Source organism: Panthera leo, chromosome C1, assembly GCF_018350215.1.
Source record: "Panthera leo isolate Ple1 chromosome C1, P.leo_Ple1_pat1.1, whole genome shotgun sequence".
Classification (NCBI taxonomy): domain Eukaryota; kingdom Metazoa; phylum Chordata; class Mammalia; order Carnivora; family Felidae; genus Panthera; species Panthera leo.
Window position 1 is genome coordinate 104,295,674 of NC_056686.1, and position 14,682 is coordinate 104,310,355.

Here is a 14,682-nt window from a genome sequence, read left to right on the forward strand (position 1 = left end):
AGGTATGTGGCCTGGAGGCAATTGGGATATAGTCAAGGTACAAGGTTTATAAAGACTTGTAACAGGGTTTTGAAGGATAAGAGGAAACAGACCCTCTTTAACTATCCTTATTTTTCCATTCCTGTTCCTCAATCCTATTCCATACTGCTAACTCCCCCTATCTTTGTGTCTTTGCTCTCCATCCCACTTCCTGAGCTCCGCCCCGCCACTCCCTCCCCCCCACCCCCCCACCCCTGCCCCCCTTAACCTAAGAACTGTTTGGAGTTTACAAAGTAAGAGTCTGGTGCTAGGAGCCAGGGCTCATACCCTCTTCCCTGCTTAGTCTCCAAATACAATCAAGGGCCACAGGTAATTTTCTCTTCCATGGTTTTCCCCGCCACCAGCTCTCCCTTATCAAGACTAGAGAGAAGACATGGGGGTGGCAGGAAGGGCGGGGAGGGGAGGGGGTGTCAGTTATTCAAAGAAACTATGCTCATTAAAGCCAACTCAATCAATTCTGCCTAACTATTGAGAGCAAAAGTTTTTTTATCTCGGACTTACTTTTCACAGTGTACTCTGGCCTACAACCCTCACACATTTACCCACAACATTCCCAAGTATACTAAATGTGTGCTGAAAAACATTTTATTAAAAAGTTGAGCTTAAGGGACGCCTGGGTGGCTCAGTCAGTTAAGCATCAGGTCATGATGCTCTGCTCAGGTCATGAGCTCGAGGTTCGTGGTATCAAGCCCTGTCAGGCTCAGTGCAGAGCCTGCCTGGGATTCTTTCTCTCTCTCTGTCCCTCTCCCCTAACTCTCAAAATAAATAAATAAACTTAAAAAAATAAATGTTAAAAAATTTGAGCTTAACATAACTACAAAAGACAAACTGGATTTGGGATTATCCACTTCAAAAAGGTCCACAATGTTCTGCAGACCAGGAGAAAATCAAGACTGGATACATAAGGTCTGACCATACACAACTGCCAATATTTGACTGCTTTTATCTAAAAACTGCAATTTCATACAGTTCCACTTAATATTTAATTTCTACTCGGCGGGGGAAAGAAGAACTTCTATGAGGCCAAAACGATGTTATATTGGGAATATACCTTCTAGAATTAAAAGCTTCAAAATATTCTGCTGAGATTCAATCTGGTTTCAATAAAAAAAGGGAAGTGTTAAAAGCATATATACGAATGGGTATATCAGCCTTTCTTCTTTAGATGCCAAAGAATTCCTGGTTCTCAGCAGTGTTTATTAAGTGAACAGAGAGGCTGCTTTTTCTCAACAGCCAGTGTCCCATCTCCAGTGAGGGTGTCAAGACCTTGATGACAACAGCAGAATTTGATAGCTAGTGAAATGAGGCTGGCCACAGGAGCACAGTGCCTCACAGATGCCATCAGGATCAATTCCCAGGAGTTTCCTCATTGGATGATATCACCGATCAATTCCCATTTCATTTCTCAGGGAATGTTTGCTCTCATCTCCTGCAGGAAGTTAGTCTTGACTACTCTCACCCAATTATGTGCATTTTATGTAATTTTCAGTGCTGAATCTTTCTTTTATAAGCTGATTTTTCATGGAGGCCCACTCTCACACTCCTAATTAACAATTCACCTACGCAAAGGATTGTCTTTATTTTTTTATTCATTAACCATTTAGTCACTAACAGTTACTAAATGCCTACCATGTATGAGTTACTGTGGCAAGCCCCAGGAAAAATACAAAGATAAAAGACACTTCTCTGCTGTCAAGGAGCTCACAGTGTAGTAGAAGTGGCATGCCAAGGGCACAAATAAGCAAAAATACAAAAATATACAACTACTACCAGACAAGTATGGATAAAATGACAGGAGAATTCAGAAGTGGGGACTCTCCTGTTGGAGAAAAAAAAACAGGAAAGTTTTCATGGAAGACATGCTTTAAACTGGGACTTTAATGGGTAGGATATTTTTTCACAGGACAAGTGAAAAAGGCAATGGAGGAAAGAGGCTTAAAGATTAGGTGAGTAAATGGATTAGATCTACGTGTAGACGGATGAAAAACAATGTTGAGAGAAAAAGTTGCAAAGGGATACATACAGTTCAACTCTATTTATGCAAGATTTCAAAACAAAACTATATGTTGTTTATGTATATATAATACATTAAAAATATAAAGTATAGGGGCGCCTGGGTGGCTCAGTCCGTTGAGCGGCCGACTTCAGCTCAGGTCATGATCTCGCGGTCCCTGAGTTCGAGCCCCGCGTCGGGCTCTGTGCTGACAGCTCAGAGCCTGGAGCCTGTTTCAGATTCTGTGTCTCCCTCTCTCTGACCCTCCCCCATTCATGCTCTGTCTCTCTCTGTCTCAAAAATAAATAAACGTTAAAAAAAATTAAAAAAATATATATATAAAGTATAAAACATGAAATTGAATGATACATAGCAAATCAGGCCAGTAAGCATTTCCCAAGAAAGAAAAAAGGGGAAAGGATGCAGAGGAGGCCTTAGCTACATCTAACATTATATCTTAAAAAGAGTAAGAGATCCAAGACAAATATGACAAAATGTTAATATCCATTAAATTTCGGTTATGGGCTCAAAAATGTGTTAGTTTTTTTCCCCTGGACTTTTCTAAATATTCAAAATATCTCATTACTCAAAATTTTGAAATTAAGAAAGGGCCAGGTGACTGGAAGAATACTGGAGTCATTAACCCAAACGTAACAGTCAGGAGCAAGATGGTTTCCCTAAACTTTCAGGGAACACTCAATCAGTTCAGCTCTAAACTGAACGGGATGCTTAATATCCAGCAGTGTGCACAAAAGGCACTCAGACCAGGGCGGGGCAAAGGCTGACAGATAAGGACAAGAAGGAAGTTTTTATGGCCATCCTAAATCAGACATCTGAGGGAAGTGACAACCACACTCCCACACAACATAAATGCCGGTGTTACCAAGTCATCTCCCCAAAACAAAGCCAAGGAAACTTCCAGTTACATAGGAATTCAGATGAAGACTCACTGTGAGTAGTTACTCTGTGCCTTCTCTCCCTCCCCCTCCCCCAAACACTCACAAACAAAAACAGAATGTACCCTTGCCCACTTGAGAAAGAATTAAGAATTGGCAGCTCTGCCAAAGTGGACAGTTTCCAAACCCAGACCCGTCTCCGGAGAAGATGGAGACAGAGCCCACAGAAAAGAGTAAAGAAATCACAACTCAGTTAAGTTTTGAGGAAGACTTATCAATGGAACGTATCCATCCTTCCACATCCCCTTGTGTCCCAAGTTCCCCCAAGGGAATCTAAGGACCTCCAAGATATCCTTCTATCCTGTTCTTCTCCAGCAAAATGACTACAATACAAAAAAACCCAAACTCTCACTTAGCACTTTAAACCCAAACAATTTCCTTTCACAAAAACCCAATGAAGGGGCACCTGGCTGGCTCAGGCAGTAGACCATGCAACTCTTGATCTGGGGGCTGTGACTTCAATCCCCACACTCGGCCTAGAGCCTACTTTAAAAAAAAAAAAATAAATAAAATAAAATAATATATATATATATATATATATATATATATATATATATATACACACACATACATATATATATATATACATATATATATACATATATATACGTATATATATGTATGTATATATACATATATATATACATACATATATATATATACACATATATATATACATATATATACGTATATATATGTATATATATATGTGTATATATATATATATGTATGTATATATATATATACCCAAAGAAATTAAAAACACAGGAAAGGAAGATTTAGAATACAAGTATAATGTCAAATCTTATGTTTTTTTAGTAAAGATAAATATAGTTTTTGGAGGTAACCAATTTATTAGAGCCCATTTCTTCTACCAAAGTTTCATTGGCACAATTTAAAATTAAGTTTAAAAGAAAACAACTTGAAGGGAACTTTAGCAGGAGAGAAAATTACATCTGCACACTCAATAAAACAAATACCTTGACATTCTTCTACATCTGAATCATTACAGATGAATAATCCTAACATCCAATTCATTCCACTCCAGGGCACCCAACTGCCCCAGGTCAAAAGTCCCTATTCTCCCAGGTACTCTCAGGGCAGACCTTCCTCAGTCAGACCTGGGAAAATACCACTGTTCACTTTGGACTGAGAAAAACAACAATGGACTTGAATGTCTTCTAGCACAATGCAGTGTGGCAGGACATAACAAACACTGGAATGGGACGTGAGGGAATTAGAGAGGTGAAATGACATTTATTAACCACCAACCACATTACGGCCACTGAAGACTGAATTCCAGAACAAACTATCACAAAACCACTTCTGTGATCCTGAGTAAATCTCAAGTATTCCCTTTGAAAATGAATGAGAAACAGTTCCTGTAGTTCTCAGATTCTAGGAGTCTACAAACAGGATCATTCAGTAACAAACTTGTTACTGTTAAGCATAATGAAGGTATTTAAAAAGGCTTTTGCTTTGTTCCTCTCCAATGCACCCCCTACACCACTGACAAAATAATCTTTCTAGAACATGAAACTTTATCACCCGATGCTTAAAAACCCTGAAATGCTCATCATTTACTGCAGCACAAGCTAAAGCTGTCCCAAGTTACCTGAAGAAGTCTGGCTGTTTCGTTCCTTCAAGCTTTTGTTCATGCTGTTTGCTCGGCCTGGAGTGTACCTCTCCCCGTCTTCCATAGTGTACACCCTTAACTCATCTTTCAAGACTCAGCTCAAATGTCATCTCTGGGAAGCACTTTCCAACCTCTGCATGCCCAAGGCAGAACAGACCTTTAGGCCCTTAGAATCCCCCCTACATACTTCTATTGCAGCAACTACCACACTTCATTACATCTATATATTTATGCATCTGTCTCCTCCCCCTGGACCCATAAACTCCTTGTAGGTAGAGACCTTGTCTGACTCATCTGTTTCCTCGGTGCCTAAGACAGTGCTTACAAGGTAGGAGGCATTCAAAGGATGCTTGTTGGAGTCGGGGAAGGAAGAACAAGGAAGAAGTCCATTAAAATGGCCTAAAGCCTACAGAATAGTGTATTAGTGTATCGTTACCACTATCTCTGGCCTTTTGCTCTTTTCCTAAACTCTAGTCGTCAGAGAGCTTATTCATTCTCTTGGCTACAGCCACTACATCCATGCTGATGCACCACAAAACCACACTTGCAACTGTACTAACCTCGTCCTCCACCAGCTTCAGGCTCATCTCTAGGAACTAGAAGAGCTTTCACTTGGACGTTCCATTACCACTTTATATCCGATACCTCTGACGCTGAACTCATCAAATTCCCCCCAAAAATGAGGAAACCTTCCTACCTTCCTTATCTCAATGTCTCAGAACCCAGGCTAAAAAACTTGATGGATCACTCTCCATCTGCCACATCCAGTCCTCACGAATTTCAATTTTTCCTTCACAATCTCTTTTTCCCCCTTTTCTCTCCTGATCGCACCCTCTACAACTCTAACTCAGGTCTCATTACCTCACACACCCCGGGTGCCAATCTCCCTTCCCTCCCAGCCAATCTGGTTCCTACTATCGTATTAGTATCCTCCTCAAAAATTCATAGTGCTTCACTATTTTCTATCCTTTAAAATCTCAACTGATAAGCCTGCCTTATAAGACCCCTATAAAACACAGCTCCAAACCAACCTAAGCACCTCATGTCACTACTGTTCACTGATACTCAGGACAGTCTCATCACTGCCCCAAGAACACCCAAACCTGGTCCAGGCTTTTGCTTGATCCCTCTCAGCTCCAAATGAAATGGTTTTGTTGTTGTTATTTGCTTCACCTTCACCCCTTGTAACTGACACAATTTTCTTTTTTTAAGATCTGGAATAAGTTACAATTTCTCTGTGATATTCATAACTACCTGAGCGCTCTTCCCCAAGTACAGTCTATGGTATGAGGTCTGTACTATGCAATCAATAATATAATTTCAGATTTTCTGGGGTGCCTGGGTGGCTCAGTCAGTTAAGTGTCCAACTTCGGCTCAGATCATGATCTCATGGTTCATGGGTTCGAGCCCCATGTTAGGCCCTATGCTGACAGCTCGGAGCCTGGAGCCTGCTTCATATTCTGTGTCACCCTCTCTCTCTGCCCCTCCCCTGCTTGCTCGCTCTCTCTCTCTCTGTCTCTCAGAAATAAATAAAAACACTAAAAAAATCTTTAAAAATAATAATTTCACATTTTCTTTGTTTCATCTGTCTGGCATAATAGAGGCTCAACAGGTATTCACTCCTCCTTATACCCCTTACTCCCAACTAGATTGCAAACTCTCCAAAGGCACAAAATCGTCATTTTTCCTAATCCTCTGCAGTAACCAGCATAAAACTAAACTCAAAGCAGGTCACTAAAAATAACAGCTTAATAATTTTCCCTATCCAAAACTATTTCTTAGAGGAAATAAAAAGATGACACATAATCCTAAAAAACACAACTGAAAATAATCCTGAACTAAACTGTATAAATTAAGATTCCTGACTTCCACCTCTGATTTCCACTCATAAATACTACAACTCCTGACTCAAGAAGTAAATAATAATCCTGTGCTCATGACATCATAAGCACATAGTTTGGTAATGACTATGAGAAGGTAGGGGGAAGGCAGGGGTGGGGGAAGGCAGTGGTGAAGGCAAGCAAGTCAACTGAAAGAACATGTTGCAAGAACAGCCGTGTGATTTTTTTGTTTATTACATGTGGACACTGCTCCCCATATCTTTTTTTTTTTTTTAATTGGCCAGATTTTCAAACAAGTTTACTTCAGGAGGAAAAACCTGACAGATTATTAGCAGAGCTGATATCTGGAAAAGCTTCTACAAAGCCCAAGTCCTTCGAAAAAGCTACCTTCATTCATCTTCAACAAGGCAACACAACACGATAGGATTCCTCCAGATATACCGTGACCGAGGACTCATTCTGGCTACAACATAGGCATCATCTATAAATCACTCTCAGGCATAAGGTAGACAGCTTAGGTGGCCATACTGGACTTGCACAGATTTTGAAAAGAAATTCATCTTCATTAACATACTCAGTATAGTCCAGTCTTAACTATCTATTTTAAAGGATTTCTGAGGAAAATCTTTAAACCAAGGTGGACTCTTCTTTGCCATCAATATACCCGCCTCACCATCAGGTAACATAGGCTTAGGAATGCAAATTCATTATCAGCATTAGTATGATCCTCAACAACATTGAAATAAATCTGGTTTATGGGGTGCCTGGGTGACTTAGTCCAGTAAGCATCCAACTCTTGATTTCGGCTCAGGTCATGATCTCATGGTTCCTGGGATCAAGCCCCACATTGGGCTCCATGCTAACAGCACAGAGCCTGCTTAGGATTCTCTCTCTCCCTCTCTCTCTGCCCTTCTCCAATTCTCGCTCTCTCTCTCTCTCTCTCTCTCAAAATAAATAAACTTTAAAAATAAATAAATAAAACAAATCTGGCTTAAAAAATAATGCATTTTCAAACCAAGAAATTTCCATATTAAGTTCTGAATTACATATACTGGTGTGCCCTACAATAGCAGAGATAACTGAAAGTTAAATGCACCTAAAACATAACACTGTCCTTACCATAAGCTCTTTAGGAGAATCCAGCCATAACCCACAAGCCAGTACAATAAGAGACAGGCACAAGCAGAGCTCAGCATGGTGAGTAAGGTGTATGGACACAAAAACTTCTACAAGGAATCCTGTCTCCTGGATGGTCCCTTTACACCAAGATGGTCCAGGAGAGAAACTGAAGTTACAATGTACCGGTGGCCGCCTGACTCCTTGTCCCTGAGTTCCTGGACTAGAAGGCTCAATACTTCTCACTAAATCCATCCTTTGTTCAAGGACCTACAATGACTCTATTGACGCTTCCATCAACACCCAACAGAGTCTGGCCTCTGAGTCCCCTCCACCCTCTTGCCTGCTCTACCCATGACTTGACCACCCACATTCTCTCCAGCCCCTCTCATTTATTCCCCCAACAAACACAGCTTAGTCATTCACATCATCACTGCACACTGTACCTTCTATACTTTCTGCCTGGAAGATCTTTTATTTTCTTTTACTCCTAACACATTATAGCTACTTCATTTACTTGAATGCTCACATATATCTCATAGATAAGGACGGACAACTGTCCAAGATCACAGTCAAGATTTGAACCAAGTTTGATCTAACTCTATTGGCCATTCCTCTTTATAACTCTAATCCATAGCCTCCAAGTCCATTTCACATTTTGCTGATTCAGGGAGTGCCTGGGTGGGTCAGTCGGTTAAGCGTCTGACGTTGGCTCAGGTCATGATCTCATGGTTCATGGGTTCAAGCCCCGCATCAGGCTCTGTGCTGACAGCTCAGAGCCTGGAGCTTGTTTTGGTTTCTGTGTCCTCTTCTCTCTCTGCCCCTCCCCTACTCTCTCTCTCTCTCTCTCTCTCAGAAATAAACATTAAAGAAAAAAATTTGTTTTAATTTTGCTGATTCAGAAATCTTTCCTAATTGATCTCACGGACTCTTACCTTGTTACTTCAAGTTTTCTAGCCTCTACATACTCCATTTGTAGCACATTAAACTTGCTTTCATTTACATGTTGTGTTCTAAATGTTAAAGCTTATAACAGTATGATGTCCCTTTTTATATACCCGTTGTGATGGGTATATAGAGTCCTGTCCCAAGGGCAAGGACACCCATCTTTATATCTTTTCTATATTCCCAAAGTCCACCACTGGAGTTTGGAGACAGCTTTCTCCACAAGAGTGCTCAATCATTATTCAGCAAGTATTTCTTACTTAAATTAAAAAAAGAAACAAAAAACTTTCTTCTATTATATTAAAAAATCTACTGAATTCAGGCATTCATAAAACTGCCCTGCACGTTTATTCCAGTTACACAGAATTTAATTCTCTGAATTTATTGGGGGCTGATGAGAAGATTTCACAGCTCCTAAGTTCCCACAGGGAAGACATTGCTGAAGGCACACCTCAAAAGCACTGTCTCAGGATTTTCCCTCGATGGGATTGGGGGTAAGAAGAGGAGGTGCTCCTTACAAGAAGCCTTACAAGAATCTGCCAGAATCCATAGCATGCTTAAGCCATGCTTGAGAAGCTCTAAAACTTTCACAAGTGGCACTTAGTATCCCCATAACAATCTGAAAATTTATTTTTAATACTGTTATTCCATCATAATTCACTCAGTTACATATATTGAATCAAAAACCCAAACGATGCCTTCTGCAAAATGGGAATAGTGGTAGACTACTAGGCTGCCCTTTGCTTATTCCTAGGTTTATTCAACTGCTTCAATCCGCAGCCCCATCCCATCCCACCAGCCACAGAATAATAAGTGTAGAAGTTGATATAAATAGATATAAACATACTTTCTGCCTGGAAGTTCTTTTCTCTTTGTATACTTCTAATAAAGAATAACTATTTCATTTGCCTGAATGCTCATACATACTTTATAAATAAGAATGTAGAAGTAAATTGTCCAAGGTCACATAGTAAAAACCATAATCAAGATTTGAGCCAAGTTCTATCTAACTCCACAGGTCAAGCTTCTTTAGGACTCTAATCCATAGTCTCCAATTCCATTTCCAATTTTGCTGATTCAGAAATCTTCCCTAATTTATCTCATTGACATAAATAGAATTTCCCAGACATCACTAATACTGGCATCAACCGACTCACAAATTAAAACAATGATTAATAGTCAAAGAGGGTGTGTGTGGTTTTTAAAAATGTGATGTTACCCTCCAAATTAAATCTTTTTTCAATAGGGGTCCCAAAAGACGGAGATTAAGGATCTAAAGCTTCAGGAATATTTCCAAGTTGTTGGTGACACAACCCTATCAAGTCCAACTAACAATTACCATTCATTACTGTTCAGCCTGCCTTATACAAGTCAACAGACAACCCTTTCTTTGGCAAAGGTTTACTTTTTTTTCCACAAGGGAGTCTTTGGCATTAAATGAAAGGGATAAGTCAAGTGAGGCAACAACAACAAAAAATTAGTAATGGTTTGGAAATTATCGTCTTTCCATCTTTCCTTCCTGCTTGAATGCTTAATGCCCAAAGTGGATATCTGTTCAATTCTAAATTATTCATGTTAATGGATAATTATCGGCAGAAAGGTGCTGATAATCCAGAATGGAATAAAATCGAAAAGTAATCTATTTCAGTTTCGGAAGATCTTTTCAGCATATTTACTTTCTCAATTATTCCTAGCATGAGCTAATATTTGTATTCATCTGTGATCACTAAGTACATAGTAACTGGCCACTTACTCAGGGAGGTACTCTGAGACATGCCGGGTAGCTAGTGGAAATTAGAACAAGACTGGTATTCAGACGCCAGATGAGCAACATCAATTTCATTTATTTTACAGTTCTGTTCAGCCTTCAAAATATCAATAGACTAGCAGAGCAGGTTGGATACTAAACTTTAAAAGAACTGTTCAGAAAAACAATGAGGACAAAGAGTATAATATATTCGTTTGTAAATTACGCACAGCAAACGTTTAATTACAAGTGTGAGTCTCCCAAGTCACCCAGCAGAAGTCCCTGCTGTCTTCTCACCCCACCAGGAATGCAATCTCATTCACTAGGAAGGAAATTTTCTAAATATTTAAAATGTAGGATTTGCTATCCTTTTTGGACTAGCCTTATCACTCCCTCTTCTTGTCCTTTCCCACCTTAGAAATAGATTCTGAAACACAAAAGGATCCAGCCTCCTCCAAGACCTCCTAAATAAATATACTAAGTATGACAAGCCAAAGACTGAAAAATGATCAGCATCTGATTTTTCTAAAAAGCATATTGTATACACAGTTACCAAACTATAACGAAAATAAAAGTCAAAGTCCTGCTAATTCTCGCCTTTGCATTTATGAAAAGGAAACCCCCCGAAGAGTGTGGGGAGACTCTCGTACACACAATTTCACCAGTTCACTTCTTTCAACTTAATTTCTGTATCTGTATTGTGCCCAGAGGAACCACCTAGGTTAGACAGACTACCTAGACAGAGAGGGAGGGAGGCAGGGAGGGAAAGAGACTCGGAAAGACTCGGAGACACTCAGAGCTCTGGTCCTTGTGAGCCGACAAGCTAAAAATATGCCGGCCCAGTAAACAAATCCCATTCCATCCCGACCGGAGCCACACCGTTAACCTAGTAATTATGAGAAGAGGAGTGAGATCACGCAGCCCACGGCTTACTCATCATCAGCTTCTAAAGTTTCCATCGGCTCAGAGCAACTTTTCTTTTTTCTAAAGTTCATAAGCCTGCCCTAGAATCAATCAATCAATCCTTCTCTCTCTCCCCCTCTCCCTCGCTCTCACACTCGCACACTTTTCGCTCCCTTCCTCCATTACTGGACGCACCTCAGTTGGCTCTCTACAGGGAAGAACAAGCTTGTTTTCTTTTCGTTGTACTTTTATACTGAGACTTTTACAATGAACTTTATCCTCCTCCGCGGGTAGGATAGGGGGTAGCCTGCACTCCAACCACCTTAAAACTCCACCATCCCTTCCCGAAAGTCTCGCTGACAAGGGAGGACCGTCCACACTGCCCAGCACAGCTTAGGAAGGGAGGCCGGGAACGGGGCCGGGGGGCTAGGAACGCGGGACGCAGGTGAAAGGGAGGAGTAACTGGGGAAAAGGTTGGGACCAAGCAAGGAACAGTCAGGGCGAGGAGAGGGTGACCGGAGGCGGTGGCTCCGGGTGAAATATCATCGGAAAGGAGAAGGGGGACAGTGGAGATCGGAGGGTCAGAGTTTGGGAGTCCTGAAGAGGCGGGAAGGGCGGGAGCAGACGGGGGAAGGTGACAGGGCAGGGGGCTCCGTTACCCTCGCGGCTCCCGGGGCAAGGCCCTAGGCCGGGGCGGAGCGCGGGGCCCGGCCGCCTCTCCTCATTCCTCGGCTGTGACCCCGGGGTCCGGCTGGCCCCTCCCCCGACGACGATGGAGGCGGAGGCGGCGGCGGAGACTGCGACCGCGGCTGTTGCTCCGCACAGGATCAGGAGCCGGAGCCAGACGGCACTGATCTGGACTGGCCTCCCCCAGTGGCTTTTTGCCTCCTCCACACCCCGTCGCCACTACGGCTCCGGCAGCTGGTTCGGGATCGGTGGCTTTCGGCCGTCCGGCCGGAAACTAGCGCCAGTTTCCGGCCGGAGCGTGTTGGTGGTGACACCCAAGCCGCCCCCAGGCCTCGCCCCGCCCCGCCCCGTAGCAGCCCCGCCTTTAGTGCCGCTCCCCTGGCTGTGGCCAGTTTGGCGCCTGCCCCGCGCGTGACCCCATGTTTTCCAGGACCGCGTTCCTAAGGCCTCGGGTCTGGAGAGTTCTTGAACCGGAGCTGCAGGAGTGCAGGGTGGGCTCTTGAGACTTTGAGGTAGAGTCAGTTGGCTCCAGCCCTTTGGGGAAAAAGCAGAAAGCAGCGAATAGTTCTGGAAAGGTGAGAGGGGTGATAATACTTTGGAACGAGAACAGTGAAGTTCTAGTTACTCGGCGCAGTCATTCTGGACTGACCAGAGGAAAGTTAACCATACTTCTTCCAGACCAGTCTCCACCCAGTTTTGCAAGTCTCCTTAAATCACTCGTGAAGTGAACATACCCTTCCCTGTGGACATGTCCGCCTCCGACTGTTAGCCCGATGGAAAGAAGTCGAGTATCGCTGTTCTTGATAATGCCCTTTAACAGCATTCCAGCATAATTCAATTTAACAAATACTTACTGAGTCCCTACTATGTGCAAGATACTGTGTTGATATTGGGGACACAAAAATGTATAAGAAGACATAATTCCAGGGGCGCCTGGGTAGCTCAGTCGATTAGGCATGGCATTCCGACTTGGGCTCTTGTAGTGATCTCACTGTTAGTTTGAACCCGCCGTGGGGCTCTGTGCTGACAGCTCAGAGCCTGGAGCCTGCTTCGAAACGTGTGTGTAGGGTGTGTGTGTCTGTCTGTCTGTCTGTCTGTCTCCCTCTCTGCCTTCCCTGCTTGTACTCTCTCTCTCAAAAATAAATATTAAAAAAAATTTTAAAGACATAATTCCAGGCACCAAGGATCTTTCTTACATTTTAGTAAAACGCATGCAACTATGTTTTATGAAACAGAACTCACATGTGTGCTATGTGAGTTACAATGGGCTATGGCTATAAGAGCATAAGCTTTGTTCTTCAAAATATAGAAGCAGACCTTCCATATTTGTTGAATGTATAACTAAATATTAGGAGAGCAGAGCCATTGAATATTGCAATACCTCTTTATGACAAACACAAAATGAGGCCAGCCCCAGCTGTAATCTGACCAAAGAAATCCTGAATTTTAATTCAGATTCCTAACATTGTGGCACCTGATCTGCATATTCAAAATGTTTATTGTCTAAATTGCGCCCATTAGGCCTATTTTAAAACACACACTGTATTATACTCGACTTTCCCCCTCAGTACTTCCTGAAGTCCTCAGTTTCTAAATGGGAGGGGTGGAGCATAGACCTGTTGGAATTATCCAGCTCAGGACTAGAAAATGGACATCTGAAACAGGAAACTGCCCAGACAGGCAGCTCTATCTCCTGAGGACACCCAGGATTTAGAGTTGATTCAGGGCGGGGCCTAAGGCCATACCAAGGCCAAGCAGGTCAGAGTGCCTTGCAGGAGGCACACCCAGGACCAACAGTACAAGTTGGCAAGCAGAGCCATTTGGCCTGGGCTTCAAGCATGCGGGGACTACGAATTTTGGCTACTGTTCAGTGGCAAATTTGAGGAGGAGGGTAGAATGAGACTTGGTCATCTAAGTTGATTCTAACTGAACTCCACTGATCACGGCCACCCTTTGCTGGCTAAATCTGAGGTAGGAGAACAGAGTCACAAAGGAGCAGCCTCAAAAAGCTAAAGCGGTTTTGTTTCACCAAAGTCCTCCCAGGGCGAGGTTATGCTCATCTGTTAACTATTTCTTCCCAGTCTTAATTCCACTACCACTACGTTATTAGAACCAGGTATGGAGTTCAAAGGCACTCTCCACCCTCATTACAAGGCAGGCCTTTACTTGGCAGTGACCACAGAAAGTTTCCAAATTTGAAAGCTGGGCCAAACTCAATTAAGTAACCACACTTTTTACAGGCTTGCCTGGAAATTTAGGGGCCAGGAAGTGATGGGCTGGCAGTTGCTCTGTGCCTGTTTCTTGCTCTGACCGTCCATCACTCATTGTTGTTTGTGCGATTGCTCAATGGGCTGCTTGTTTTGGGTCAGCCCAGGCTGTGTGGGTAGCGGTGTGGTCAGCCAGGATGGGAGCCAAGCCACCTGGGTTCTGGTCCCAGCTCAGCCAGCCCCTAAGCCATTAAGTGACTCTCTTCCTATTCCCACGTGTCAGGTCCTCACCTCTTCTGTAGTGATATGCAGCCATTTGGGCCGTCAGTAAGCTGAATATTCAGAAGCAACTGTCTGATGTCACTGTCAGCTGCCAGAACACAGCAGATTATTTTTTGCTGCCAGGTAAAAGAATAGGAAAAAGATGAAGGTAAAAGCGACAGAGAAAATCCTACCAGTGTACCAGCCACACACCCTCATCTGCCATTTAGTACTAAGTTCTCTTCCATCCTAAGGGCATGTTTTTATTTACTCATCTTAGCAATTCACAGAGCTGCTCCAAGGAGTTCCCAGAGCTTTCACTTCACTTTAAGCAAGAACTGAAAATATAGA

The 14,682-nt window shown here is 42.6% G+C and overlaps 1 protein-coding gene across 5 annotated transcripts in view; it reads right to left on the minus strand.

Annotated features, from left to right (window-relative positions):
* Window positions 1-12,078, minus strand: part of OTUD7B (OTU deubiquitinase 7B) — a 52,964-nt gene extending 40,886 nt beyond the window's left edge. Inside the window, exons 1-2 of one of the 5 annotated variants that reach the window (XM_042953806.1) lie at window positions 5,185-5,983; window positions 4,604-4,757 (exon numbers count right to left, since the gene is read on the minus strand). In XM_042953806.1, the coding sequence (XP_042809740.1) occupies window positions 4,604-4,688 (85 nt within the window). In that variant the 5' untranslated portion in view covers window positions 4,689-4,757; window positions 5,185-5,983. Of the gene's footprint in view, window positions 1-4,603; window positions 5,984-11,835 lie in introns of those variants that run through there. The other 4 variants (XM_042953805.1, XM_042953813.1, XM_042953804.1 and 1 more) reach the window with 4 other exon arrangements.
* Window positions 12,079-14,682: the final 2,604 nt, after the last annotated feature.